The sequence below is a fragment of the Neolamprologus multifasciatus genome, chromosome 5 (genome assembly GCF_963576455.1).
Source record: "Neolamprologus multifasciatus chromosome 5, fNeoMul1.2, whole genome shotgun sequence".
NCBI classification, from domain to species: domain Eukaryota; kingdom Metazoa; phylum Chordata; class Actinopteri; order Cichliformes; family Cichlidae; genus Neolamprologus; species Neolamprologus multifasciatus.
In genome coordinates this window covers 7,253,737-7,281,643 of record NC_140443.1, presented here as the reverse complement: position 1 = coordinate 7,281,643, position 27,907 = coordinate 7,253,737, and the positions used below count along the sequence as shown (strand labels likewise).

Below are 27,907 nucleotides of genomic sequence, written 5' to 3'. Positions count from 1 at the left end.
GAAAAGGCAGGAGACATATTGCATTTTAAATTCTCTCATGTCTCTTATTCATATAGCTAGATTTTTCATTTTCTCTTTATTTTTTAAGCGATTACTGACTAGAACTTTCACAAGTTTTTACAAGTGTAGTTATTACACTTTTTGGTCCATGAATTAAAGTCAACGCCTAGAACATTTTTTTTTTTTAGGGAATAGAAAACCAAAATTACCATATTTAAACCCTCTGACATTTACATCTGCTGTTCTTTTGATATTGAAGTAAGTGGACTCATCATAACAATGTCTAAATATGCATTCCACTTTATGTAAAATCATTTACAGAGGTTGTAAATTTCAAATGACTGTCTTTTTGTCCAGATAGGACCCCTGGAAAATTCTGCCGAAACAGTGATTGTTTGAGGAAACGAGTCTTTGGAAGATTGAGTCTTTTGACAGTTGATTCCACAGTGAATTTCATAAATGTTTAATAGCAACAGAAATGCGACAGAAAAAATTGGAACACAGCACTTTAGAGCATCCTTAAAATAGACACTGCCCTTACTCTGGACCTCAGCAAGTTGGATGAATAGTAGTTGAGAGGTAAAGGACAGATATAAATGCATTATAATGATATTTTGAATTAATATTCAAACATTGTTCATCAGTAAACTGTAGTATTTATTATTCATTCTACACCCTCTTCAAATCTTTAAACTAAAGACAGCACTGTTTCAAGTGCACATGATTGAAATAAGCAAATATTTATTATAGCGTGTCTCTCTACATTCACCACAAATAACTCCATGTTGACTGCACCCACTGGAAGGCAGCACGGGGGTAATACAAAACTCTGTCTTGTACGCATGTGAAGACCTGTGAGAAGATGTTTAGCACTGCTTGTCGCATATGGGGAATTTCTGAAGAAGCATATTCAGTCTTGCCATCGTCAACTGTGCAGTTTTCATAGTCTGTATGAAGAAAAAAAAACAATTAGAAACTGTAGAATGTGCAATTGTGTTATACTGTTTACATTATAATGTTAAGTAACTGCAGAAAATAAAATGACACGAATCACTCTAAAAGTACACGTTAGCTGTAAAGCCATAAAGGTTTCATCATATTTTTTTTCACATCTTACCATGATCAGAACCAAAGATCTGTGGTTTGTACAAGTAACGACAGTCTGCTTGTATCTCAAATGCCTCCATCTCATCATCAGTGATGGACATTCGCTTACCTGTTTAAAACATGCCACATTTAAGATGGAAACCATATGATGAGTTATCAGTTTAAGCTTCACCCTTCATAACAATGAATACTATATTGATTAAATGTCATAAGCTGCTATATAAAAGCCTGCTAGGTAAGTCAGGTAAGAAAGTGCTGTAAAAACATCTGTATTGGAAATATTCGACATATTTTCTTATCACATTTGTCTGGTTCCTTACTTAAAAGCACAAGAATGTCAGTGAAGCCATCTCCCTTTATAACGATACAATCATGGCACCTCCTTTGAAGAAGTATCATTACATTATCACTTTTGGCACCTGTTGTAAAAAGAAGAGTTATTAAAATACATTTAACATTTGAGATTAAATGTTTAACATCAGAATTATAGTATTATAGATTAGAGATGGCACGATACCACTTTTTTATGTCCGATACCGATACCGATATCATAAATTTGGATATCTGCCGATACCGTTATGAATCCGATATAGTGTGTTTTTTAATAAATAAAACGTTTTTTAATATCTTGCTGCATTTTGTATAAGTTTATACTCAAGTTTAAATAAATAACAACACTAAAGCTATTCTGTTATACCTGTATGTAAAAAATACACTGCGCCCAAAATATTTCATAGTTCAGCAATACCAATCTAATAAACTTAAACCTGCTCCATCCTCCCTATTCTGGTATTTTAAAGAGTACTTAGCAGAAATATTAAGCAACCTAACTAATAGGGTTGCAAATTCCCAGCAAAAAAAAAATAGGGAACCACCCCCACCCTCCACCTCATGATGCTTAATCGATGTAATCAAATTTAATTTGATGCAGGGAGAAAAATGCACAGAAGTAAATTATTTTTCAAGAATAATTAAATAGATTCAACATCTTTCTTCAACAAAATTGCAGACTGCACAGATGGTACCTTCCCAAAGGAAAAAGTACTATAGCTTACTAGGGTATATTAGACTTAACAGTTACTATATACAGTAATGGACTTATATATATATATATTACATCAGATTAAAACTTTGGGTGTAAGAGTCAGATAATTATTTATTAAAAGCTTGACATTTTAAATAAGAATAAGAAAGAAAAGTATGTCTTTGTGCCCCCTTTTCCCTGTTCATGCCCTATTGACCCCCCCTGGCTAAACTTTGCTAGATCCGCCCCTGCACAGTTACCAGCCGTCAGCTGCGTAGAAAACGATCCTGGTGTAGAAAGTAATATTAAATAAATTCTAACAACAGCTTATCAAGCTTAAACGTGCTGCTGTTGTTCAGCCGCTGGTTTCCTCTTTCTGGTGAGAAGTGGGCCAAAAACTAAGAAGAGAGACGGACTCGCGACAGAAAAGCCGATCAGCTGATCATTGATCAGTTTCACGTTTGAAGTAGGAGCAGGAGAAGGAGGGGGAGAGAAGAGGCAGTCGCTCCATATATTGGTTAAGCTTAACGCTGGAATGCTTTACAAACATTCAGAGATGAACTTACACACTTGCTTTACTTCTCTCTGGGAAAACTTCCTCGGAGATGAAATGCTGGTTTGGTAGCACACAGCCGCTCTATCACGTGACCACACTGCTCCGACGTGCTACGGTTATGAGCCGGGTTACGCCGTGTAGCAAGTTTTGTGAGGTGCTTTTTTGATATTTAATGGATCGGATTACATTTTTTTATTTCTCGCCGATATCCGATCCAGGGATTTGGGTCAGTATCAGACCGATACCGATACGTAATATCTATTATAGATACTATCACAAGTGAAGATTATTATTTACACAATAAAAGAATGTGGAAAAAGTCGAAGAAGACAAAAGACAACAAAACTAGCATGCTACCAATTCTTTAAAAGCTTAAAAATTAAACATGTATATGATTTTCATATCTTAATATTCTCTTTTAGTGGTTTTATGTTTTTATTAATTATTTTGTGAATGTTAAAAGGTTTGAGCACATAATTAATCTGCAGTTAAAAGGTTTAATAGTGACTGAAAGAAACAGACACAAAGAGATTCATAATTAAACTCCAGTGACACAAATGTTTTAATCAAAACTCTTACCCATGCTGTCAATCTCAGTTATGGTGCTGTTTCCGTAGTGAATTTTTGAAGTTAAATTTTTACACTGCCCAAACCTGATTTAATTAGTAGTCAAAAGATATAAAGAATGAAAAAATAACTTTAAATGAGATAATGAAATATGAAGCACAAACACTGGCAAACATACAGTATAAACAACAATTATAAGGAAGAAAATTAGCTACATTTTCAGTGAAAAGGTGGCTTCATAGATGTTTGCTTTTTCCTTTGCCGTAATGTTCACATAGATACCGAAAGGTAGGACACTGAATGCAGTAGCCCAGCAGCTGTTTGAGGACATGGCTATAAGGTACCATTTCCCAGTCAGCTGAAATGAAGACATTGTTTGTTCATTTGTTATTTTAGTTTTTGTTTGTTGCTTTGTAAATGTTTTGCACTAATCTGACACATTTAACACTATTCATGAAATACAAACTTGCACAAAGCCATTACATAGGTGCAGTTTCATTTTACTAATATTTTACTAGCAAATCAGTTTTACAACTATAATCTTAGCTATAAAGGTTTAAAAGAGACTTACATCTTGATCCCTATCTGCTGTTTTTAGATACCTCTCACAAGCCACTGATGAAGGCTGGCACACAGAGATGAAATTCAGCACAAGAACAGCGACACAAAAAGCTTTCATCTTGGCTCAGTATGAGTTCACTTCTGCTGATTCTTTTTCGGGTTTATACTGACCAGTTAGTTTTCCCACCCCTATTTAGGAGAAAATAAAGTGAATGACCTCAAATGCCATCATTTCCAGTAAAGACCACATTTACCAATCATCATCTAGGTCACAAACTGATAAACATGTCAGTGTGTGGACAGATAAGTTCAAGGTTCAACCTTCAAAATCTTGATCAAACCTAATATCGTGTCCTGGATCAAAAGTACATACTGATAAGATTTATCAGTATTTTCAGTATGGTGACACTTGAAATATGATAAAACAATGTATCATACTTTACTATGTTGTTGTGTTTATGTTGTTTAAAATATAAACACAACAACATAGTAAAGTATGATACATGTACATGTATACAAGTATACTATGTATACTCAGAATCAGAATCGTGTTTATTGGCCATGTATATGTGCAGACACATACAAGGAATTTGGTTCCGGTAGATGGTAACACGTTCTCTAAAATAAACTGTGGAGAAAGAAAATTTCATAAGATGCAGTTTAATTGGTGACAGATGATTGCACATGCTATATTTCTAGCTGTCAATGCAAACTGCTCACTGCATTTGCAGTAATATGAATTTTGTTAACATTTTAAAAGCAATTTGTAGGTCTATCATTAACCACACAATATCCTGTCTGTGTTTGGCAAATGTGTGCATGCTTACTCTTGCAAAATACATTTACTCAAAATGCAAATGGTTTAGAAAAAACACATCAGGGTGCAGGCAGAAATGAATTTGCAGTGGATGACCAAAGCAAGGCAGTAATTTGTTGGCATTTGCAAAAAAAAGGACATAATTGTAGAACACAGTTGAAAGGTTTAAAGATTTTAATAAACGATCTTAAGGAAGCAAAGGGAATAAATATCATAAGCAACACAGATACTTTGCTGAGATACACACTCTCTGTGTATCTGGATTTTTTCTTCTTCATTTATTAACAGGTATCAGATTCAGGTCAGAGTCTATGTATCAGTTCTATTTTGAGTTTCTCCTCACTTTCTCCTGGACACATTTCCAGTATACTATTGGTAGGAGTGTGTCAGACAGGTTGTAATACACATATTTCATTGAAGGAAGGAGGAAACAAACAGGTAAGTACTAGACAAGTTTGCAAACATGCAGATAAATATCACAGAGTAACAAGTAGCCTGAGCTATGGTACCAAGTGGTGGTTTTTGATATGGGCAACATAGGACATTGCCCAGGGTGGCATCGTGGTAGAGGGGACATCATGGCATCTGCAAAAAAAACGTTGCTCACACCCATGCTCCCCGGATGTCATGCCAGTGCATTTTGGGGATTGCATAGGCACCAAACGGTTTTCTATTGCCCATTTGCCCACCTGCTGCTTGCTCCGCAGGGAGGAGAGGGGTGGGACAGCAAAGGATTGTCTGGCTGGCTGAAGCGGCATCTAATAACCAGTTTGCTAATAAAACTAAATGAAAGCAAACCAACAAACTAGGCCTGTCAACGTTATCGAGTTAATGCTATCATTCAGCCCCCTTTGGTCTGAGTGCAGTCAGTTGCCCATAGACATTGCCTGATGAGTGCTAATGACTAAATAGAGTGCACCTGTGTGTGATCTAATGTCAGTACAAATACAGCTGCTCTGTGACGGCCTCAGAGGTTGTCTAAGAGAATATTGGGAGCAACAACATCATGAAGTCCAAAGAACACACCAGACAGGTCAGGCATAAAGTTATTGAGAAATTTAAAGCAGGCTTAGGCTACATAAAGATTTCCCAAGCCTTGAACATCCCACAGAGCACTGTTCAAGCGATCATTCAGAAATGGAAGGAGTATGGCACAACTGTAAACCTACCAAGACAATGTTGTGCTGATATGCCATAAATAGTTTTCTCTAAACACAGCCCTGCATCATAGCCAAAGATCTCCACTTGTTGCCACATTGTTTTAACCCTTTAAAGCCTGAATCATAAAATAATTGGTAGAAATTATATATTTTTTTGAAAATGGTGTTTATTTAATTTTCTTTTGTTTAATTTTGTGTAATTGTTTAAAAAACAAATCACATTCCAATCTCCATATATGACATTTAATTTGTATCATATTTGCTTATCTGATTTTTTTTAATTGCTTAAAAATGTATTGTGCAATTTATTTAGGTTTTTCAGGGGGAAAAATTCCCACTGATGATGTTGAAGTCCCAAAAAACCGGGGAAAAACTGTATTTGTCAAATGTGTGTGAGTGTGTGTTAAACCACATCTGAATATACCAGATGAGCAATAGATGTGTTTGCTGATGATATTTCAATCAAGTGCATCTGATTAGCAGTGCCTGGCTGCTGGAAACAGTAAAGCTGTATGCGGTTTTTCATGGGATGTCATAGAGTCCTATGCAAACATTCCTTTTCACATGATTGTGTGTATCATTGCAATTTGCTGGGGAGAGTGAGGTTAACCTTCTACCCACACATTCTGCATATCTGCAAAACTACTACTGAGCATCAATGCCCAACACTTCCGTCATCTACTTCCGAGTTCCCTATGAACTTTAAACACATTCACTTGCATGTGCTAGGGTTGGGGGCATGCACTGCGGCTGCTACCTGTGACTTCCCTTTTAAATGCCTTGATATGCAGAATATCTACATATGCAATCTATGAGGCTGTAATACATATTACATAGGTGTAACAGTGTAACAATTCAAAATGTTGTTTGTGTACACCATTCGTGTCCTCAAGAAGAAAACGCAAGAATACATGCTACTACTACTACCAATAGTAACAATAATGTGCAAAATGTTGTAATTTTAAATAATGAATTATAATAGTCTTATAAATGCAGTGTTTACACAGTTAAGTTCCGAAGAGTCGTTATTAAAGGTTTGTTCATGGTTTAAATTGCCTGAAACATTTTTTAAACAACTGGCTTATACCGTCTGTTAGTGTGGAAACAAATAGCTAACTAAGACACACCAAATGTCATGCTAGAGGCCCTTAAAGAGAGGTTTGTTTTAAGATGTGAAAATTTTGCTCTTAGAAATGGGATGCCATAAGAATACACATGTACACAATCTACGCTATTTGTCTTTTTTTTTTCAAAGTCAATGTCACCTTCACTGATACAGTATTTATACAGACTCTAAGCTGAGGCAGAGGAAATATATTGCACAATAAAGGTCCGTTACACCATCTGTCAGTATACCATCTGATTTGCAAAAACATAACACGGAGAGCAAACACCCAAAACGTCCACCCCATTTGTGAGATATCACCTAGGTGTATGTTGTTTCAGGATGTGGGTTTTGTGGCTTGTGTAGCTTCGACATGAGAGATTGTTTTTTAGTTACTCATAATTGCACCAGTGGTTTTTTTTTTCCTTTTGCATATCATCCTTTTACATGCATATCTATTTGTATGTGTTATTTAAAAAAATTGCTGCTAAGAGACGAAGGACTTCCTCAAATGTTATATAGATTTACATACCACACTGAAGCTCAGACTCACACTCAAATATACTGCACCGTCAACTGACAATCATCAGCCAGATAGAAAGCACAATGAATTTGGGAGTGATGATTTACACCTTGGTTGAAGTGCTTATTGCGGTTAGTTGCTGTCTGGGTAACATGCTGGTCATTTTGGCACTTTGGACCACTAAAAGCATTCAACAGCCAACATTCTGCCTTATTGCATCTCTGGCTATGGCTGATTTTCTGGTTGGATGTGTGGCCATACCATTGGCTGTAGTGGTGGATGGACGGGTGAAGACCTCGTTCAATACGTGTCTCTTCATCAGCTGTGTGGTCATCCTGTTCACCCTCGTTTCAGTTCTGTCTCTGTTGGCTATTTCGCTTGACCGTTTCCTCCGGGTGTATATCCCTCTCAGGTAAGAGTATGGATTAATAAGACACATTTTTTAAAAAAAAACAAACTAAAATTACTCATAATTGAATAGTGGACATAATAATTTAGTAGTAGGAAGTAGTAATTATGGACTTTGTGGTTTATATGGTATGTGTGAATGTGTGTGTGAATGGGTGGATGACTGGATGTGTAAAGCGCTTTGGGGACCTTAGGGACTAGTAAAGCGCTATACAAATACAGACCATTTACCATTTACCATATCATTTTATCACATCGACCAGTACTTCACTAACAATTTATTTTGTTTAAAAAAAAAAATCATTTTATGCTATTTTAATTTTTTTGTGAGACTATTTTATTGTTTTCATTTTTTAATAGGTACAAAAGGATTGCGACACAGGGACACTCCTGTCTTGTGGTGGCAGCATGTTGGATTGTTGCAATCCCTCTCAGCTTTACTCCCATGCTTGGGTGGTACAACCATCAAACCTTGTCTAATTCAGCCAATTCTACAATTGTCTGCCAGTTTATAGCTGTAATTCCCATGTCATACCTGGTTTATTTCAGTTTTTTTTCCCTGAATCTGATACCTCTGTTGGTAATGGCCACATTGTATACCCATGTTTTCTGTATTATAAAAGGACACCTTCGAGAGAAACCAGGCAGTGGTGCTCAAAAACTGTCTCAGAACTACCTAAGAAAAGAGAAAAAGCTGGCAGGATCACTAGCTCTGGTCTTCGCCCTGTTTGTCCTGTGTTGGCTGCCGCTTCACATAATGAACTGCCTTGTTTATTTTGGTGAGGTGACAAATATACCACCAATAGTTTTATATATAGGTATTATTCTGTCTCATGCTAACTCAGCGGTCAATCCAGTTGTGTATGCATTCAAAATACAAAAAATCAAGAGAGCTTATCTGAAGATCTGGAGAAAGTGTGTTTCACGTGTTGCTGAAAATCAAGAATCCCAGACAAGCCAAATGACAGACAAAAGATCCAGCAGTCACATTGTGTCAAATGACTGAAGGCAGATTTCTGTGTTTTCTTGCCTTTTTGTTCTAATTATAAGGCTGATTTTTTTTGTTGTCTTTTTTTTTCTGATTATATCTTTGACAAAGTATAAGGATTAGTATATTTTTTTCATTGACTTGTGTACTTTATTCAAGTATTACTATAAAACAAAGTACTTTTTGTGATATCTGATTGGTTTGTTTTATTGTATTTTAAAATATCTATGCTTCATCTAGTTTTTTTTATACAATATGTAAATTTTGTATTTGCTGCTTTGTTGGTTTTCATGCTTTTTTAAACTATATTTTCTTTAAGATTTTATCTTTGTATTGAAGATTTAAGGAAATCCTTACTCACATCTGGAACTATGCAGCACAGGAAACAACTGTACGTGCACTTAATTTTGTATTACCAATGCAGATTAAAGCCTAAGAGGAAGTGAGACATTCAACTGACAACTACATTCACGAGCGGTCTCCGAGTTCCACTTTAAAACTTTCGTATAATGTCAAGCACATTTTTAGTTTGTCCAAGATGGTTATCAGTGCAACCAAATAGTTTATCACATGCTGTGATACAGAGATATATATTTACGAATTTCCTCATTTAAGCAGATAGAAAGGTTTATAGTCATTCTGTGTTGAACATGTATGTGATTTATCCTGATTATGGAAGAATAAGCAACAGTCCATCCCACACTCCCATTTCAGTGTTCACATTAAGTTTTGTAAATTGTTCAAAAAAGCTGGAGCATTGTGTCTGAAAGCACAAGCTGTTTATGAATTGGTTATAAGAGGAATTATAATGCACTTAAAATTTCTCTTTATTATGAAGTTTGCTTCTCTGCAGGAAAACTGGGTCATCTTTTGTAACAAGAAAAGAAAAGAATAGTGCAGATGGCCATAGCGAATGTGACTATGATGCCATTATTTCACAAACAAAAATAACTGTAAAAATATATTTTTTAAATCAGAGATAACCTCCAGCCCCCCATGACCCTGTATTTGATAAGTGGAAGAGAATGGATTCATGGGTTTCTCATAAATGCACAGCACAATTTATGCACATTTTCTATTCAAACCTCAAAGTTACTTTCCTAAACCTTTGCAGCTCTGCAAAAATCACAACAAACATAAAGATAATAAACCAAAATTCTTGGTGTTGTTCTAAATGACAATCCATATAGCTCATAAGGATTTAGGAAATATTTATTGAAATGTAAAAGCAAAGAAAAACAACTTACTGTTAAGAATTTGTGGAAAATATAAAAACAATAATATGTTTTTATCCTTTTACTTTTGATTTTACAACAACAGTTAATAAGCCATCATTTCTGTTCAAATGTTGGAACCAAGCAGTCTTTTAAGAGCTAAAAGCACAAATTTCTGGCTATATGAAACTTAAAATAAGACAAAAGTAAGAAAAGAAATTTAGAACATAAAATAAATGCATCAAATGTGGTTCCAAAATAGGTTACACACCAATATGTGATTGTTTTTTACAGTTACACCACAAATTATCATGGTAAACATAATACCTGGTTTGCACTATTATCCTATCATTGATATTTTGTTGTTTGTTATTTGTATTACATGGTTCAAAACACTGATGTCTATATGGAGCCTCATAGAACTGCTAGCATGGCTATGGCCTCACACAATTGTAAAATAAATTGCAAAGAAATTTTTAACATACATGGACGTACAGACTTCTTTTTTAAACTTGCACTTCTAAATGAAGAAAAAAAAAAGCTCAATTCAGTAATTAAAAGAGGCATTCATATATAGATTAAAAGTCATATTTTAGATATGAAAATAAAGTTCAGCAAGCACTGGACATTTAGTTCTTAAAACAAAGAGGGGAGATATGAAATAAAACCCTCTGCCATGCATTTGGTTAACAAGTGATATGTGGTTTTCATCCTTTCAAGCGTCTTCTGAAAGAAACTCTGAAGCACTTCGCTTAATTTATCCTCATCCATATCTTCGTCAAATTGCGCACACTTTTCATAGTCTGTATATGGAATGTAGGAAAGGAAATGACAATAAAATGTTAAAACTTAAACTGATTTATATATGCATACTCAAGAGTGACACAGAGTGTGCTGCACCATCATAAAATCATCATGCTGCCCAAAAGACATAAAAACACATTTTTGAAAGAAGAAAGAGAAACATTTTCATCTGTGCTATCTGTTCCTTTTTCTTTCGGTTGCTGTAAAAGTCTCACCATGATCAGTGTTGAGGAGTTGGGGTTTAGACCATCCCAGACACTCTGCCTGTGTCTCAAACTCCGTCAGCTCAGCAGCAGAAACAGCTGTTCGTCTACCTGGTGAAGCAGTGAGACATCTGAGATAAAAGGCTTGTGATAATATGATGGATTGTATTGAACCTTGTATTTCTCACAGCGTGCATTTTGCTCGTTGGTTAACTACAGCAGGAAATTACAAATTATGAATGGTCTAAAAGCCCCCAGCCCTGCCACCTTACTGAAGAGCAAAAGATGACTTTTATCCTCTTTAGAGACGAGGCAGTCAGGACAGCCAGTTTGCAGCAGCACGTCTGGTTGATCAACTGTGGCATCTGTTGGAATCATTAAAGTCATTTAAAGTATTTAAATGGTAGTAATATATTAAATTGTTATTGAACTACAGCTTGTAGTCAGAGTATATTTAAAAGAAAAACCTCTTACTTTCACTGTCGAGTTCAAATAGGCTGCTGTTTGCATAGAGAAATGTTGAGGTTCCGTTGATACAAACTCCATTCCTGCAACATTCACCATTACAGATTTAACACCTGAAAGAACAACTGAGCAATGTTACCATGTTAAATGCTATTAATTTAACTAAAAAACAAAAAATAAAACATTACTTACGCTTTCAAATAAGTAGTATCACCATAGAGGTTTGGTTCGCCCTTAGAAATTACATCCACTGCGGCACTTGGGGAAAATAAAGCACTGACTAATGTTGAAGACAGGCAAAACTCTGTGGACACAGCTATAAAGTACCACCTCCCAGGCAGCTGAAATAAAAGAGTTTTTTTTAATTGATCGATTCATTATTTATTTTGGAAATTCACAAAAAAAACCATTCAGAATATTTCCCTCCATCACATCTCAGAAAAAAATTGCAAGTTTTAACAGCTGAAACAAAACAAATGTGGAAAGACACTTACATCTGGACGTTGGTCGACTGGCTTTAACAGCTTCTCACAGGCCAGCGATGCAGGCTGGCCCACTGATATGAGACTCAGCAAAACAAGAGCAGCACTCAAAGTCTTCATCCTCACAGATATGATGTGTTCTCTAAAGCCCCTTGTTGGTATCAGCTCTGCCTTAAAATAATATCAGCAACCAGTTATTTTTCTGCTTCATCCACCCGCCCCTGTCTGGGTAGCTACAGAACAGATAACCACATGTTAACCCTGATGTTATTTGACCAAGCGGATGTTTATTCGTCAAACATGGTGCAGCAAAATAGTTAGGTTTGCAGAATCACATAACAGAACTCTGATATATGAAATCCATGTTCAAAATGTGTTAAATGAATACATTCACAGCTGCAAAATACAGTGAGTGTGTGTATGTGTGTGTGTGTTGGGGGGATCAGTTATGCTGAAGTTTTTCATATTTATGCAACATCATGCTTTTAAAGGTTGTGTGCTTTAGGAAACTGGAGCAATATTGCATGTTCACAATCCAGGTTAAAAGTCAAAAGCTTTTTTTTTTTTAAAGTAATGATCTTGGCTAGGAGATTACCCTCAACTGCAGATATAAGCACTTTATTTGCACTTTGTACTTTGTACTCTGTATATTTACTGTAGTCTGTTTAGCCTGTCTAATTTTTACCTAAATACCTTCACTTCAGCCCAAATAGTTTTTTTTATTAAGTTATTCTAAAACAACACAATTTTAAAGCATCAACATGATTGAGCTCTATACCCTGATTTGCTGCACATGGAGTCAAAAACACATTACAATTCTCAATGAGAAAGAGCAAACACATTGACTGTAAAGAAAAGAGAAATAACGCAGTGACATTACTAAAGGGAACTGAAGTTGTGTGGCTAGCTGGGGGTTACCACAGCCTATATTTCTTGAGTACCATTTAAGACACTTAAGAGTCAATTACTTTCACATAAAGTATTTACACACATGAAGGCCACTTTACGCAACTGGCTCGGCTCTTCTCCACGCTGGCATAACTTAGTGTTTGCAGCATTCATGTAGTCTAGACAAGGATGCATCATGATAGGAATAACTTTAAGTTATAGACAGATGAGTGAAATATGCTCAGTTAACCACATTTATTATAACAATCCAACCTTGTATGATTGATGCGTATCTAATATACACAATTTCACTCAATAAGATTTGAAGTTCATGTAACCTGTGCGGAAAACTGCTGTCAACCTGTGCCTGGGGAAGCTGTGACTTCATGTTGGCATCAGCACAGTAGACTGGCTTTGAAGGGACTTGTCTTACATTTTGCATGCAGATTACACTGGGAAACTTACAGAATATACTGGGCACACCCAGTCCTGATGGGAGGTGTTGTGTAGTTGAGATGCTGAATGGACTGAAAAGGTTGCACTATGCTGGATACTATTGTCACATAGCAAAGAAAGGAGAGGCCAGTGGGTCCTTGCTCTATATAACTTAGCCTAAAAGAGCTTTATCTCCCCTTTCTCTGTTTTTCTATGTCTCTGTCTCTGATCTGTGTTTGTCTGCTATTGATGCATGCACTTAATGCACTTAAGGCTTGACACACCCTGGCGTGCTACACTGTTGTTTTGATGTTACTTGTGCTTCTTTGGTTGCTAACTCAGTGCTCTTTTGTAATAAACTGCTTTGCAATGAACTTTCACCCATCCACCCACATATGTACATATTAGGGGTGCAACAATACATGTATTGGTATTGAACCGTTTGATGCAGCGCTTTTGGTTTGGTACGCATATGTATCAAACAATACAAAATTTTTAATTTATGTTATCAACTTTTCTTCTGACGATGCTGTCTGTGTTGAGAGCTCAGTGGATCTGCGTTAGACTACTCCGCCTAGGCTGCACTGTGGAGCGCAGATCCACTGAGCGCAGCGCAAGCTAGCAAGACAGAAGTTAAGCTCGTTGCAACATGGCAACTGCCTCAACGCTACCCGAAATCGAGCCTCCCCCACCCTCATTCAGATCTGGCGTTTGGAACTATCTTGGTTTTCATGTTAAGCATGACCCTGAAGGTAAGCGCGTCATGGACAAAAGTAAAACAGCATGTCGGATGTGCCACGCAATGCTCAATTACATTGATGGGAACAGTTAGCTCGTTAACTTGTTGACGCTGTCCAGCCCCACGTACGGGGCGATTCGCGGTAACTCGGAGATTTGCCGTGTTGTGGTGTTAACGTCCTTTTAACAAGATTAACGCTGACAGCACTAGTGGGAACACAACGAATATGACTGCACATTTATGCCGACATCATCCTAGTGCAAAGACAAGTGGAAGCAGACAAAAACAACAAGCATGCATGCTACAAACTTTACCCGAGTCATTTAGACAGCCGTTAGCACATGATTCACCTTATGGGGACCTGCTATGTTTAATATGCTGCTGAGAATATAGCCCAGAAGAAGCTTTTATTTTGGAAAGAGCCATTTCTCTGTAGTAAACTCTCTTTCCCAAAGATGAGTGATTTCTCGATCAGATAGATTTATTTTTTTATTATTAATTTGTTGTTTCAGTAACATTAAATTTAAAAACTGTACTTTTGAGTTAAAATATATATTTATAATTTTAATAAATGACAAATTAAAAAGGCATGGACATTTTTTTGTATCAAAAAAATATCAAACCGTGACACCAAAGTATCGAACCGTGAATTTCTGTGACGCCGAGACAAATTCCACTAGTGGAGCACAGCCGCAGAAACAGAAGCCATTCGTAACAGCAAAACTGCAGACGTGGAAGCAGAGCAACTATGGACGAAAGCTTCGGCCTGTTTCACCAATGTAAAGCCCCCAGCATCCAACATTAACATGGAGGGGAGGAAGGCACTCACATCACATAGCAATCACAAGAACATTATCATCCTTCCAGCAGACAAGAGTTTGTGCATGGTTTTGCTAAACCAGAAAGACCAACATGAGAAAAACTGTGTCACTGCTCAGTGACAAAAATACTTATGACCCCCTGAAACAAAACCTAGGAAGTGGTTACAGGAAGAGGGTGATAGATTGCCTGAAGCAGTTAGAACAAGACAATGCTATTGACTGGACCTCATACCACAGGCTATACCCAGGGGAATCTACAAAGATACATAAACAGGGTGTACCTTTAAGACCAATTGTCTGTACTATCAACTCAGTCACCTATAACATCTCAAAGTTTCTGGCTTTGATCCTCAACCCGCTGGTGGGCAGCTCTGAACACCACATCCAGAAGACCTTGGATTTTGTTGAGAAGGTGAGAGATGTTATTATGGGGGCAGATGAAACAATGGTTTTGTACAATTTTACAATGACTCTTCACTTGTTCTAGTCACTGAAGCATTGGAGGTAGTCCGAAAGAGATTACAGGATGAGCCCAACTTCAGTAGCAGAACCACAGCACCGACCAGTTGTGTTTGCTTTTGGAATTGTGTCTTAATTCCACCCATTTCACATACAAGGGTCAGTACTACAGGCAGAAACATGGGTGTGCCATGGGTTCCCCAGTTTCGCCCATTGTGGCCAATTTCATGGAAGAAATGGAAAAGAGGGCTTTGTTATGCTACCCTGGAACACCACCAAGTCATTGGTTCAGGTATGTGGATGACACCTGGGTTAAAATCAAATCTCTGGACATACCACAATTCATGGATCACATTAATTCGGTAAGCCAACACATCCAATTCACCAGGGAGGATATGAAAAGTGGCAGGGTAGCTTTCTTAGACTGCGAGATTTCCATCAGTAATGGGAGACATTTGAAAGCTGTGCCATAAACCTACGCATACGGATCAGTATCAAGTTTGACTCTCATCATCTGCTGGAGCACAAACTGGGTGTCTTCAGGACACTAAAACGTATAGCAAACACCATCCCCACAGAAACAGAAGCCAGAGAAGCAGAAGAACATCACATCACAAAGGCCCTGGGTATTAGTGATGGGTCGGTTGCAACCTAAACGGCTCTTAGAGCTGGCTCCTTGAAGTGAATGACGGAAGCCGGCTCCTTATTGGGAGCCGTGTGGTTTTTTTTCTTTCTCTCACCCTCTATCTCTCTTTTTTTTGTACTTCACGCCGCTTGTGATTGGTCAATATGTGTTTGTGCCTTATGTTTGCGCTGAGCAGAGGGGGAAGGGGTGGTAGTTACACTCGCAGAAGCAGTAGCACATGAACAGTGCAGGAGGAAGAGAGAGAAAGAGAGCCAGGGGCAACAACAAGAGTCAACATTGACAAGTTAGAAAGGTATAGTCAAGCAAATGAGTGACACCAAGAAAAGAAGCAAAATCTAGAATAATTACAGTTTGGTTTGCAGTGTTTTGTGTTCTTCACTTTAAATTTGTTTAAAAGGAAAAAGTTACAGTTGAAATAGTTAAAGGTTGAATTGTAAATAGTTGTTTTTTTTGTGTTTTATAATTTGTTTTTTTTACATTTTATGTGGAATGAATAAATAAATCCATCCATCCACTTCTCCTTTCAGAGTCGCGGGGAGCACTGGAGCCTGTGCCAGCTGTCTTAGGGTGAGAGGCAGGGTACACCCTGGACTGGTCGCCAGTCTGTAGCAGAGCTAACACATAGACAACCAATCGCACTCACATTCACTCCCATGGGCAATTTAGTGTTTTCAGTTAACCTAACCCCAGTAGCCATGGCTGGACTGGCCATCGGGCATACCGGACATTTGCCCGGTGGGCCGATGGTGATTTTTCATTTTTATGGGCCGATGTTTTTCTTCTTTTGTTTGTTTTTTGTAACGACACAAACAATGAAAGGTGTTGGATGGCCAGATGCTGGTTAATGTGTAAAAATAACTCAGTTGTTTGGTGGTGGCTATGGTGGAACTTCCACAGAGGCAACAGGTGGATGAGGGAAAGTGGAGGCAGGAGGAGAAGAGACCCGAGGCGGCCGCCGGGCCGAGTATCAGGTGTACTGAACTTCAGGTAAGAAGTTATGACCTGCAGTCTATCTGGGTCAGATATAAACCAGGTTTAGGTGGAGTTTATTTTTGTTGTGCTGACTTTTTACAGTCAGTTACAATAACTTGTACTGTGTACTAGCTAGCATGACGGAGTTTCTATACAGCTGGGTGGGTGCTATGATGTTACTGGTAGTGAACTTTATTTTGTTCATAAGGTTAGTTAGTAGAGTTGCCAACCGTCCCGTAAAAAACGGAATTGTCCCGTATTCAGAGAAAATATTACACGTTTCGTATTGAGCTGAGAAGGAACACAGTTTGTCCTGTACTTCAGCTACAATGGAAAAGACACAAAGCTGGAGTTATTCTGTGTTTACGCCGCACAGCTGCTGCTTCTTCTCTCATTCTCTCCCCCTCTCCCCCTCTCCTTGCTACTTCAATCATGAAACTGATCAATGATCAGCTGATCGGCTTTTCGTTTTTTTTATCTCCCACTTTGCGCCAGAAACAGGAAACCAGCGGATGTCGCGCCAAACAACAGCAGCACGTTTAAGCTTGATCAGCTGTTGTTAGAATTTATTTAATATTAATTTCTAGTTTTCAAGCTGCTGGTCATGATGTCAGTTTGGATATGTGGTGAGAGGGAAACATGAAGATGAAACCAGGAGATGTCCTTACTGAATCATCAGAGCTGAACAGGCGATGGAGAAACAGGTTTACCTCTTAGGTGACATGAATGAGTTGAAGGGAAGTTATGAACTGTTTCTGAGAGACAAATAACACCAGGATCCTTTGTAGCTGACAACTGGTAACTGCAGGGGCGGGTCTAGCAAAGTTTTGCCAGGGGGCCAGGTAGGGCATTAACAGGGAAAGGGGGGCACAAAGAAATACTTTTCTTTCTTCTTCTCATTTAAAATATTTCACTTTTATTAAATAATTATCTGAATCTTACAACCAAAGTTTTTATCTGAAGTAAAATGTATAGAAATCATACATATACCAACAAGACTGTGTACATCACTGTTACAACAGTGTTTGTTTTCATTCAAAGGCTCTATGGCTTTAATACCTGGTGGGCCGGTCTCTAGTCAAAATGCCCGGGCCAATTTTTTGTCCCAGTCCAGCCCTGCCAGTAACTGCATGTCTTTGGACTGTGGGAGGAAGCCGGAGTGCCCTGGGAGAATAAAAATAATAGCCGATCTAGGAGAGAAGGACAATTGCTGCCTGATCCCTTATGTGTCAGAAGTATTGGAACAGTTGAGACACATTTTTTCTAAACACCATGGGCCAAAAATGGATCCACCCCAATGATCGGGTCCCCTGACTAATGTCAGTAATATAGTGCACGCTGTTAAGTGCCAGGAGGATTGTCATGATTTATACATTGGGCAAACTCTGGTATAGCAGCTGGCACAACACAGAAGACCTGACTAGTCGGGCCAGGACTTCGCACTCTATTTCCTTCAACAGGCCAGGTGGACACTCTTTCAATGATGAGGATGTTCACATCCTGGACAGTAAGGAACGCTGGTTTGAGCGAGGAGTCAAGGAGGCCATTTACGTGAAAAGGGAAAGGCCATCTCTGAATCTCGGAGGGGGCCTAAGGGTGCCATCTTACAATGCTGTGATTGCAGCCATTTCCCAACTCTTTGATTTGTACTCATGGCCATTGATCAGTGGTCTTTGATCAGTGGTCATGATCTGTGGTTGTTAATCAGTCGTCATGACAATTGGCATATTAATCATCAAGGAACTGGCCTCACAATCCATTGTTCATTCAGTGGGGTAGATTTAGTCATTGTGCAAATGTACTCTTTATAAGGTTGGGGAAACCTGCAGTCAGCTGAGATTAAAGAAGTGACTTGGATGAGTGATGAAATGTTTCTCCCGCTTAAAGCGCTACATCCAGATGAACAGAATCAACGTCTTGGGATAAAGAAGTGACAGGAGAAGCAGCCTTCAGCCATACTATGATTGTTAATATCAGTGCACGACAACAACCAGCTTATTGAAGAACATTTGTGACATTAAAATAAGATTATTTTTAAACTATGCTGTCATATTACCTTAATAAGAACTTAGCTAGGCAGCCAGAGGATCCACATCTGAGTCTGACTAACGAGACAGGGGATGCAAAAATGAACACAATGCAAAAGACAAGTGATTGTTACAATTAAACAGGAAATCACAAACCCCCAGAGAGAGAGAGAGAGACAGACAGACAGACACGTGGACAAAATAAGAACTTCCTAAACTACACAAGGACCAGAGAACTAAGCAAACTCAGAAGCATAACGAAATAACATACTCAGTAAATAAACCTAAATAAACCAGTCCAGAAATAACTAACAGTCTCATGCAAAGGCAAAATACTGTCATGGCGACAGACAACTGAGTGACATAAAATTTTGAATAAGGTAAACTTGTAAAAAAGAAAAATCCATAAAAGCCTTTTGTAAAATAGAAATTAAATGTAAAAATGTTCTTCGCACTTTTCTCCTCTCCCTTATCTTCCCTGCTTATGTCCTTGTCTAGTCTCGTGGGGGTTTTTTTTTGTATTTTCCCTGGAACACTCTCTCACAGTCTGTTCTCTAAAACCTAAAAGAGGAATTATGGATTGGATCAACTGGTCCTAAATGCAATTGACACCCCTTTCTCAACGAGAAGTTTGGGCTTGGGTGAGCCTGAGTGCTGAAGATATCTACCTATTCGGAACCATGGTAACAGGGTTCTGGCGGATCGGAGCTGGCTTGGCCCTGACTTATCGAAGAATTAAGAAAGCGGAACCGGCTGTTCAAACCCCCACAAGGCTGCCCGCTGGGATTGGAACGATGGGAGAGGCGTGAGTTTCTCAAAATGGGCTCATTGAGTCAGCACGGATAAGATCTTGGAGAGGCTACGGCTGCTGTGAATACTCAGAATAAGATCTCTGACTGCAGACTGGATTACATCTCGGAAGGGCTAGCCCGGAATAACATCTCTGGGCGCAAAATTGGATGACATCTCGGGGAGGCACACTGCCGTGAGTTCTCAGAAATCGGCTCCTTGAGCACAAGAAATGACAACATCACAGAAAGCAAGTATGGCGAAGCTCGCGGCTCTCCAATGGGACCAGTGTTGGACTGTAGAACTGCTTTGAAATTCATATGAGCTGTTCGCACTAAAGTAAAAAAATAACATCACTTATGCGGATACCCTCTCGGTGCCAGCTACAAGGCCGGAGCTGAACAAAACACCCTGATAACGACTGTGTTTAGTCTGTTCCTTCCCATTCCATGCAAGGCCACCTGGGTTGGCTGGAAGACTGTTTACTTAGCCTGGCAGGGCGAAGGACACTGTCTCAGCTGAACTATGGACACGCACACACATACATGTACTGATACTGATAAGCACTCACTGACGCATCACCCTCCCTATCCCGGATCCAACGCCACCTCCAACGCTTACCTACCCTCTGATGTGGACATCGGGTCAGTTGGAGGCGCAGTCGAAAGATTGCAGCGGTCCCAGATCAGATGTACACACTGGAACTCTTTCCCATGTTGCTTGTCTGTGTTTATTGTGCTATGGTGTGTTGATATCTGTGCATTCCTGTATTATCCTTTTGTGTTACACATTTCGATGTTTTTTTTCCTCGCTACCTAGCCTGACCTGTCTCCCCAATGTGATGTTTGTGTATTGTATGTACGGTCGGCAAGGTCTGTCATCTCGGTTGTGGGCAAAAGACCTGCAACTGACAAATAAAGGCTATCTCATCTCATCTCATCTCATCATTATGATTTTTAAAAGCAATTCTATTTAGAGTTTTTTCCCCTTAAAGTCTTTTCTATGTTAAACCAAAATTCAAACAAAGCAGTAAAGGCTGTAACCTGAAAAATTCAGTTCTGAAAATACAGTTCCTTATAATAAATAAAATCTGAATAAATTATTAATTTAATTTGGATTTTATCAGTGTTGAACAAAAAGCGGACCTGAGACGGCATAAAATCAAAGTATCCAACAAATTTAAGTAATTCGATTTAGTGGTTGTACATGGAAGGTCAGTCAGCTTGACAAATAACAGTCAAAAAGCAAAGTTCAAAAAGAAGAAAACATTCATGTTAAAACAGCCAAAAATAGTTAAGATGTAACCTCACAGTCAGTCTGTAATCTAAAGGATGACTACACAAACCATAAACTGAAATAACATTTTTATAGCTACTGAACTTCACCTTTTTATGGTCACTGTGTTTATTTAACAAGGAACCTTGGAAGGTTGATTTAAATTAAATATTTCCTCCACTTGCTTCCTATGAGCAATGTGTCCCATACCAACATATTTGCCCCACGTTTGCCCTATGACAGCAATGACAGCAAAAACAGCAAAAACAAACAAAAACAAAAACCCCTCTCTATTGCCCCCTAGTGTCTGACTGCAGTGTAGATCATAACCTCACCGTGATTTTGGTGTCATTGCACTAGTTTTCTTATAAGTTTGTTTTTATCACTAACATAATATATTTACCCAGAATAGGGAAATCCCTCGGTTGTTAATTCAAGAAGTACTGTAGTTCAGACATTACTTCTGCTTGTTTGATTGTATTAATGGAAGGATGCTAAGATGTGCAGCAGGAAGCCAAAGATGAGACACTGATACTGTTTATATTAGAAACAGAGAAAGGCCATGGAGCCAACCCTGCTGTTGTTCCTCATATCTCTGTGTGGTGTATTTCAAGCATCATCATACACGTAATAATGTTGGCCCCGTAATAATATTGAAACTGACCAATCCTACTGTCACGACATGATAACTTTACAATGCGGAGAAAAAAGAATGTTTCTTTTTATTTATAGTATGATGCGATTCCATATTAGATTATTGATGAATGTGAGTTGTTGTTATTCAGCCTGCTATGTGCCCCCTTTCAAAAGCTAGTTATACAATATATAAAACTCTTCCAAACTTCGCCCCCCAAAAAACTGATGTCATGCTTTCTCCCAAAACTCATCAGTTTTCAACTCAGACTACAGTCTTACACACCAACACCCTCTATAGCCCTCTATTAATTTACATATGAACAAAAAGCAAATACAAAAACCAACCCAAAGAGACTTTAAAGCGATCTCTGCATGATTCTACTGTAGAAACATGAACAGGTAGAAATGGAGCCTGCAAGTCTCTGTTTTTGTTACCTGCTGTATATTCAATTCAATTCAATTTTATTTATATAGCGCCAAATCACAACAGCAGTTGCCTCAAGGCGCTTTTCTATTGTACAGTAGATACAGAGAAAAACCCAACAATCATATGACTCCCTATGAGCAAGCACTTTGGCCACAGTGGGAAGGAAAAACTCCCTTTTAACAGGAAGAAACCTCCGGCAGAACCAGGCTCAGGGAGGGGCGGGGCCATCTGCTGCGACCGGTTGGGGTGAGAGAAGGAAGACAGGATAAAAGACATGCTATGGAAGAGAGACAGAGATTAATAACAGATATGATTCAATGCAGAGAGGTCTATTAACACATAGTGAGTGAGAAAGGTGACTGGAAAGGAAAAACAATGCATCTTGGGAATCCCCAGCAGCCTACGTCTATTGCAGCATAACTAAGGGAGGATTCAGAGTCACCTGGTCCAGCCCTAACTATATGCTTTAGCAAAAAGGAAAGTTTGAAGCCTTATCTTAAAAGTAGAGATAGTGTCTGTCTCCTGAATCCAAACTGGAAGCTGGTTCCACAGAAGAGGGGCCTGAAAACTGAAGGCTCTCCCTCCCATTCTACTTTTAAACACTCTAGAACAAGTAAGCCTGCAGTGCGAGAGCGAAGTGCTCTAATAGGGTGATATGGTACTACAAGGTCATTAAGACAGTGGTTCCCAAACTTTTTTTTGCTGCGCACCCCTTTGTTTTACGCACGAACATATCCTCCAACCACACACACCCATATTTTTCTCCATTGCGGTTTATTTCACACCTCAAACATTTAGTAAACAATTAAGCAAATACAAGTAATCTGCAAAAAATTACAGGTAGTAAGGAAATAAACTACTAACTCTTTTATGCTACGTCCGCACCTACACGGGTATTTTTGAAAACGCAGCTGTTTCGTCCACACGTAAACGGCGTTTGGAATCACTCCTTAAAACTCCCTTTTTGCGTTTCCGTGTGGACGAGGAATACAGAGTTTATCACGCAACGTCAAAGGTATGTGCCTTTTTTCACGTCAGGCTGTGCGCCACGTTATTGTTTACATGAGATGAATTGCAGAATGGGAGATAGAGACAAAATACTGTTAATCTGACAATCTTCAGGTTTTACACGCAGTTACTGTCCCTCCATTTACAAAGGCAGAGGCGTCACGGTGTAATTATTTTACATGTAGTTGTTTTTTTCCTGTGTAATAATGTTCAACATTGCTATCAATAAATTTTTCAATCCCTCTGCAAAATGGGCTCAAAAACATAAACAACTGTTGGATGTTGTTTGTCCGTGATTTGTGCAGGGGGAACAAATCATGGCAGGATCAGCTTGATGTTATTTGTATCCTGCTGTAACTTTACTGTATAAAGAGCTAACATCTCCAAAATGTCAGGAGTAGTCATTACAACAAGTGTTTGTGAACTAAAAATCAAGAATGTGGGATACTGTTTGTCCGTGATTTGAAGAGCCCAGCGCTGCTCCCGACCAAGGGAAAACCAATTCTGCAGGGGAGACCTACCTCGGCACTTGTGCAGGTAAAACCAAAGGGAAGATATGCTTCACCATATTTTCTAGTCTTTGGCTTAGAATGAAGTTGGTTTGGAAACATAATCAGCTATGCTTCATCTCTTGCTTTGCGTTTCTGTGGGCGCCCCGTGCTAGCAGTGTCCAAGCTTTGTTGTTTTTTGTTTTTTCCTTTTCATACCGCGCCCCCCGTGCAATGGCTCTGCGGGGGGCCCCACACTTTGGGAAGGTCTGCTTTAAGATATGATGTAATATATCCGCTCTGGCTGCTGCTGCTTGCTTTTACAGCTGGATTTTGAACCTAATCACCTCATCTAAGTATTATAAGTGCTGTCAGAGTCAAGCTGTGTTTTATTAACCAGTATAGAAGTTAGTGTAACAGTAGATGATGTTTAAGACTTTTACAGCTGTACTTTGAACCGAATCATCCCATCGAAGTATTATATGGGCTTTGAGAGTCAAACCTTTGTGCTGCTTTTGTGTTTTATTAACCAGTCTAGAAGTTGAGCTGATTCACGGTGTTGCTGCGCTTCTTCATTGTTTTGTGTGTGCTCTTCTCCGTGAAGGATCAACCTGTGTAAGTCCACTAACGTAAAGCAGAGGTAATTGTGCGATTTTAATATGGCTAGTAGACAAATTTATTACACAGCAACTCATATAGTCACTATAGTCACTTTTTTGTTTTTTAACCAGCAACAATTGCCTCAAGATAATTTGTATAATACAAGAGGGGTGATAGGATCTGGAAATTCTTTTGTTATGGTAGCTAAATGTTATATTAAACACAACCATAAACAGTGCTACACATAAGCAGACTTAATAAAATCAAATTAAATTACAAAAAAGGAAACTAAGTAAAAAAAATAAAAATAATTTTCCTTAAGGGTCATGCTTAGTAATTTAGTGTAATTAACAACAGCATTTCTCTCTGTTTTATGATTTTCCTTGTAGTTACTTTCGTCATGCAGCTGGTGATCCGTCGGTACCATCCTGCAGACAAGGACACAGTGCTCACCCTCTTCAGTATTGGCACCTTGGAGCATATCCGTCCATGTTTCTATAACGCCATGACCAGCCCTCTTTACCTCACCATCACCCCGACTCTGTGTGTTGTTGGTTATCTCCTTGGCTCTGTGTTTGGGGCTGTGCTGTTCCCAGCAGCTTGGGTAGGTCTCATCTACTACTGCTGTCATGAAGTATATGCACACTACGTCAGGTATAAACTTCGCACCGACATGCAGGACATCCCTAGGAATTTCCTCAGCAGACCTGATGACTGTTTCTGGGTGGCTGAGGCCGAGGTTGGAGCGAGAGCCCAGGTTGTTGGTATGGTGGCTGTGGTGGCTAAACACAGTGGGACAGAAAAGTATGGGGAAATGTTCAGAATGATCATTTTCCCACAGTATAGACGGATGGGCCTCGGCTTTAGGTTGGCTCAGACCGCGGTTGACTTCTGTAAAGAACGGGGCTTCTCCAAGGTGGTGTTGGAGACTAGCTCCACCCAAATGGCAGCCGTGGCCCTGTACAGCAAAGTGGGGTTTAACCGTCTCCAGTCTCATATCAAAGGACAGGCAGCTCATTGGATCATTTCACTGGCCAGGGTCACGATTATAAGGATGGAAAAATACTTGTAAATCAAAAATAACACTCATCAGCAATGTGTTGTTTTCATGCTTGGCTCCTCTTTAACAGTGGTTTAATATTTGGCAATGGTTAAACCTGACTGTAATCAAAACCCTCTGGTTTAGGTGTAAAAAAAAAGAAGCCAAATTTGATGTACACTGTAGGACTCTATGAACAGATATGTATGTAAGGAACAAGATGTTGTTACTAAAAACTTTCTGGTTTCCTCCTACTACACCATGATTCACTAACAGTTAATCCTTACATTGTGTACTTTTCAGTGATGATTTCACATAATCAGTTGTACTGACCACTTTTAACAGTTTTAATTAATTAATTTTTTTTATTTAAAAAAATAAAGAAAGTGAAAAAAAAATGTTTCAAAATCTCTGTATACGCCCGCAGGCGTTAGTAGTTGTAACAAATAGTGTTTGAAAATTCGTAACTCTTATTATGCGAGAGATAAGGTCTGATGTATAATGTCTAAATGTTTTCCTATTAATTACCAATATTTGGAGAAACATTTTAAAATGTCAAAACTGAGATACAGTACACACAACATATTGTAAGCACATGATACAAAGTATGTAAAAATCTTAATAAGGATTTTAATTTGCTTATGAAATGAAGATTTTATTTTTAAGACTGATAACCCTGAAAATGAAATCACAAGTCTGAATTCAGTATGTTGTACCCAAAACCATACTGTGGATATGGATGTGAACAGCAGAGGGCGCTACTGACCTGAGTAACGCTGAAGCTCCTTTGATAAAAATAATTTATTTCTGATATTATACAGCATTCACTTTTCTACAAGGAAGTATTAGATGTTTAAAATATATCTGCACCAGCAACAGTGCTGGAAAGTAAATACAGTACATTTGCTAATATGCCGTTTAAACTCAAGTTTTACATCTAGAATATGTTGTGATTGGCTATGATGCAGCATGTGAAACAATAACAAATGAGCTAGTGCACGGCAGTTCATGGGTAATCACAATTGTTTTGAAACTCACTGACTGCTGTAGATGTTGTCCATTAAAACTTCCAACATTTTAAAATGTGATTTGATTTGTCATTCATCACAATAGAAAGGAAAATAATAGTATCTCCTGCAAAAGTCCATTAATAATAACTTTAATTTGTATAGTGCCTTTCAAAAAACCCAAGGATGCTCAGCTAAAAAGCTAGAGGTTGAAGGTTTTGTTGAAGAGATGAGGTTTGAGAAGTCCCATGGATGAGGACCGTAGCATCCGAGACTGTGTGTATGGTTCCAGGAGGTCAGAGACATATTGAAGTGCCAGGGCATTGAGGGATTTGTAAGTGAGAAGAAGAATCTCGTAAGTAATGTGTGACTTGACCGGAAACCAGTGGAGATTAATGAGGGTGTGGGTAATATGTTCCCAGAGCTTAGTGCCTGTTGGAAGCCTTCCAGACTGTTAAAAGCCTTCTGGACATACTGGAGGCTATCCAGGGCTTTAGTGGAAATCCCAAACAGGACTGCATTTCAGTAGTCCAGCTTGGTGGTGACAAATGCATGGATGAGTCTCTGCTATAGAGTCAGTGAGTGATGCCCGAATTCAAGAGATGTTCATTAGGTGGAAAAAAGCTGTTTAGGTGACAGATTTGACATAAGCATGGAATGAAAGAGTGGAGTCTATATTGACACCCAGATTGCAAACCTCAGAGGAAGGTTAAATAAGGAAGCCGTCTATGTCAATGTGTACAGTGGCTTGCAAAAGTATTCGGCCCCCTTGGACTTTCTCACATTTTGTTACATTACAGCCACAAACATGAATCAATTTTATTGGAATTCCACATGAAAGACCAATACAAAGTGGTGTACACGTGAGAAGTGCAACGAAAATCATACATGATTCAAAACATTTTTTACAAATAAATAACTGCAAAGTGGGGTGTGCGTAATTATTCAGCCCCCTTTGGTCTGAGTGCAGTCAGTTGCCCATAGACATTGCCTGATGAGTGCTAATGACTAAATAGAGTGCACCTGTGTGTGATCTAATGTCAGTACAAATACAGCTGCTCTGTGACGGCCTCAGAGGTTAGGAGTAGTGGATTGAAGAGACAGGAGGAGGTTGTTGTCAGTAGAATACGTACAGGCCACTGCTTTTTAAATGGTACTCTTTTTAGTAGTGATGGGCAGATGAAGCTTCGTGAAGCACTGAAACTTTTCATCCAATTGGTTCACCCCAGCGCAAAGCGTCTTGAAGCTTAGTAGGACATCTACTGGACGTAAAAATATTAGTTGGCATGAATTTGAAGAGTGTGGCCGTTTGCACACAGCCTGTAAATGTCAACAACAAAAGGAATGTGTAAAACATCTATATTGTAGTGATGGCAGCATACTGTATATTTATACTGGCAGTATGGAAAATGATTATTTGGAAATGCTTAAAATGGAAATGATCATTTACTGTGAGATGTGGTTGGGGTGTGGGCAGTGGTTGTGCTTTTCTAACGTTGAGGTATGGACAGCTACACACTGAGGCTTTGAGCCTCAGTCCTGCCCACATTTTATTCTGTAAAAACTAAATTTCCATTGCTTTTATGACCTTTTAGTGGGGAGAACATAGCTAGGATTTAATGATTTAACAAATCTTTTAAATCCTTTGTCCTCCACAATGCTAAATG

At 38.7% G+C, this 27,907-nt stretch overlaps 5 protein-coding genes across 10 annotated transcripts in view; 3 read left to right on the top strand and 2 right to left on the bottom strand.

The window, feature by feature from the left end:
* Positions 1-447: 447 nt before the first annotated feature.
* On the bottom strand, positions 448-3,999 carry LOC146517964 (uncharacterized). The gene is made up of 6 exons (XM_085159800.1): positions 3,826-3,999; positions 3,470-3,612; positions 3,267-3,340; positions 1,428-1,526; positions 1,118-1,216; positions 448-947 (listed from the first exon to the last, which is right to left on the bottom strand). The coding sequence occupies exons 1-6, from the start codon at positions 3,931-3,933 to the stop codon at positions 766-768; spliced, it is 705 nt and encodes a 234-aa protein (XP_085015926.1). The 5' UTR covers positions 3,934-3,999; the 3' UTR covers positions 448-765.
* Positions 4,000-4,330: 331 nt separating this feature from the next.
* Positions 4,331-10,541, top strand: LOC146517963 (adenosine receptor A3-like). Its single transcript, XM_085159822.1, has 2 exons — positions 4,331-7,832; positions 8,189-10,541. The coding sequence occupies exons 1-2, from the start codon at positions 7,504-7,506 to the stop codon at positions 8,832-8,834; spliced, it is 975 nt and encodes a 324-aa protein (XP_085015948.1). The 5' UTR covers positions 4,331-7,503; the 3' UTR covers positions 8,835-10,541.
* On the bottom strand, positions 10,013-12,161 carry LOC146517962 (uncharacterized). The gene is made up of 6 exons (XM_085159813.1): positions 11,997-12,161; positions 11,695-11,843; positions 11,512-11,585; positions 11,310-11,402; positions 11,050-11,148; positions 10,013-10,833 (listed from the first exon to the last, which is right to left on the bottom strand). Exons 1-6 carry the CDS (start codon positions 12,102-12,104, stop codon positions 10,667-10,669), a joined length of 690 nt encoding a protein of 229 aa, XP_085015939.1. The 5' UTR covers positions 12,105-12,161; the 3' UTR covers positions 10,013-10,666.
* Positions 12,162-16,189: 4,028 nt separating this feature from the next.
* LOC146517961 (N-acetyltransferase 8-like) lies at positions 16,190-26,180 on the top strand. 5 transcript variants are annotated; one of them, XM_085159810.1, is made up of 4 exons: positions 16,208-16,264; positions 16,500-16,539; positions 16,870-24,234; positions 24,584-26,180. In XM_085159810.1, the coding sequence occupies exon 4, from the start codon at positions 24,595-24,597 to the stop codon at positions 25,264-25,266; it is 672 nt and encodes a 223-aa protein (XP_085015936.1). In that variant the 5' UTR covers positions 16,208-16,264; positions 16,500-16,539; positions 16,870-24,234; positions 24,584-24,594; the 3' UTR covers positions 25,267-26,180. The 5 variants fall into 5 exon arrangements, with proteins under 5 accessions (XP_085015937.1, XP_085015936.1, XP_085015938.1 ...); XM_085159811.1 differs by lacking the exon at positions 16,870-24,234 and having other exon boundaries at positions 16,190-16,264; XM_085159812.1 differs by lacking the exons at positions 16,208-16,264; positions 16,500-16,539 and having other exon boundaries at positions 16,546-23,113.
* LOC146517960 (N-acetyltransferase 8-like) overlaps positions 16,198-27,907 on the top strand; it is an 18,096-nt gene continuing 6,386 nt past the window's right edge. Inside the window, exons 1-2 of one of the 2 annotated variants that reach the window (XM_085159820.1) lie at positions 16,198-16,264; positions 16,500-16,539. The gene's annotated coding sequence lies outside the window, so the exon portion shown is untranslated. Of the gene's footprint in view, positions 16,265-16,499; positions 16,540-24,681; positions 24,799-27,907 lie in introns of those variants that run through there. The other variant, XM_085159818.1, reaches the window with a different exon arrangement.

What these genes read in the sequence shown, in the direction of transcription:
- LOC146517963 (XM_085159822.1), top strand. Translation starts at nt 7,504, where the DNA reads ATGAATTTGGGAGTGATGATTTACACCTTGGTTGAAGTGCTTATTGCG. An exon ending in CGGGTGTATATCCCTCTCAG is followed by an intron (nt 7,833 to 8,188) that starts GTAAGAGTATGG and finishes ATTTTTTAATAG; the next exon opens with GTACAAAAGGATTGCGACAC.
- LOC146517964 (XM_085159800.1), bottom strand. Translation starts at nt 3,933, where the DNA reads ATGAAAGCTTTTTGTGTCGCTGTTCTTGTGCTGAATTTCATCTCTGTG. An exon ending in AACTGAGATTGACAGCATGG is followed by an intron (nt 1,527 to 3,266) that starts GTAAGAGTTTTG and finishes TTTTTACAACAG; the next exon opens with GTGCCAAAAGTGATAATGTA. An exon ending in TGACATTCTTGTGCTTTTAA is followed by an intron (nt 1,217 to 1,427) that starts GTAAGGAACCAG and finishes TGTTTTAAACAG; the next exon opens with GTAAGCGAATGTCCATCACT.
- LOC146517962 (XM_085159813.1), bottom strand. Translation starts at nt 12,104, where the DNA reads ATGAAGACTTTGAGTGCTGCTCTTGTTTTGCTGAGTCTCATATCAGTG. An exon ending in ATTTGAACTCGACAGTGAAA is followed by an intron (nt 11,403 to 11,511) that starts GTAAGAGGTTTT and finishes TGATTCCAACAG; the next exon opens with ATGCCACAGTTGATCAACCA. An exon ending in AAGTCATCTTTTGCTCTTCA is followed by an intron (nt 11,149 to 11,309) that starts GTAAGGTGGCAG and finishes CTGCTTCACCAG; the next exon opens with GTAGACGAACAGCTGTTTCT.
- LOC146517961 (XM_085159811.1), top strand. Translation starts at nt 24,595, where the DNA reads ATGCAGCTGGTGATCCGTCGGTACCATCCTGCAGACAAGGACACAGTG.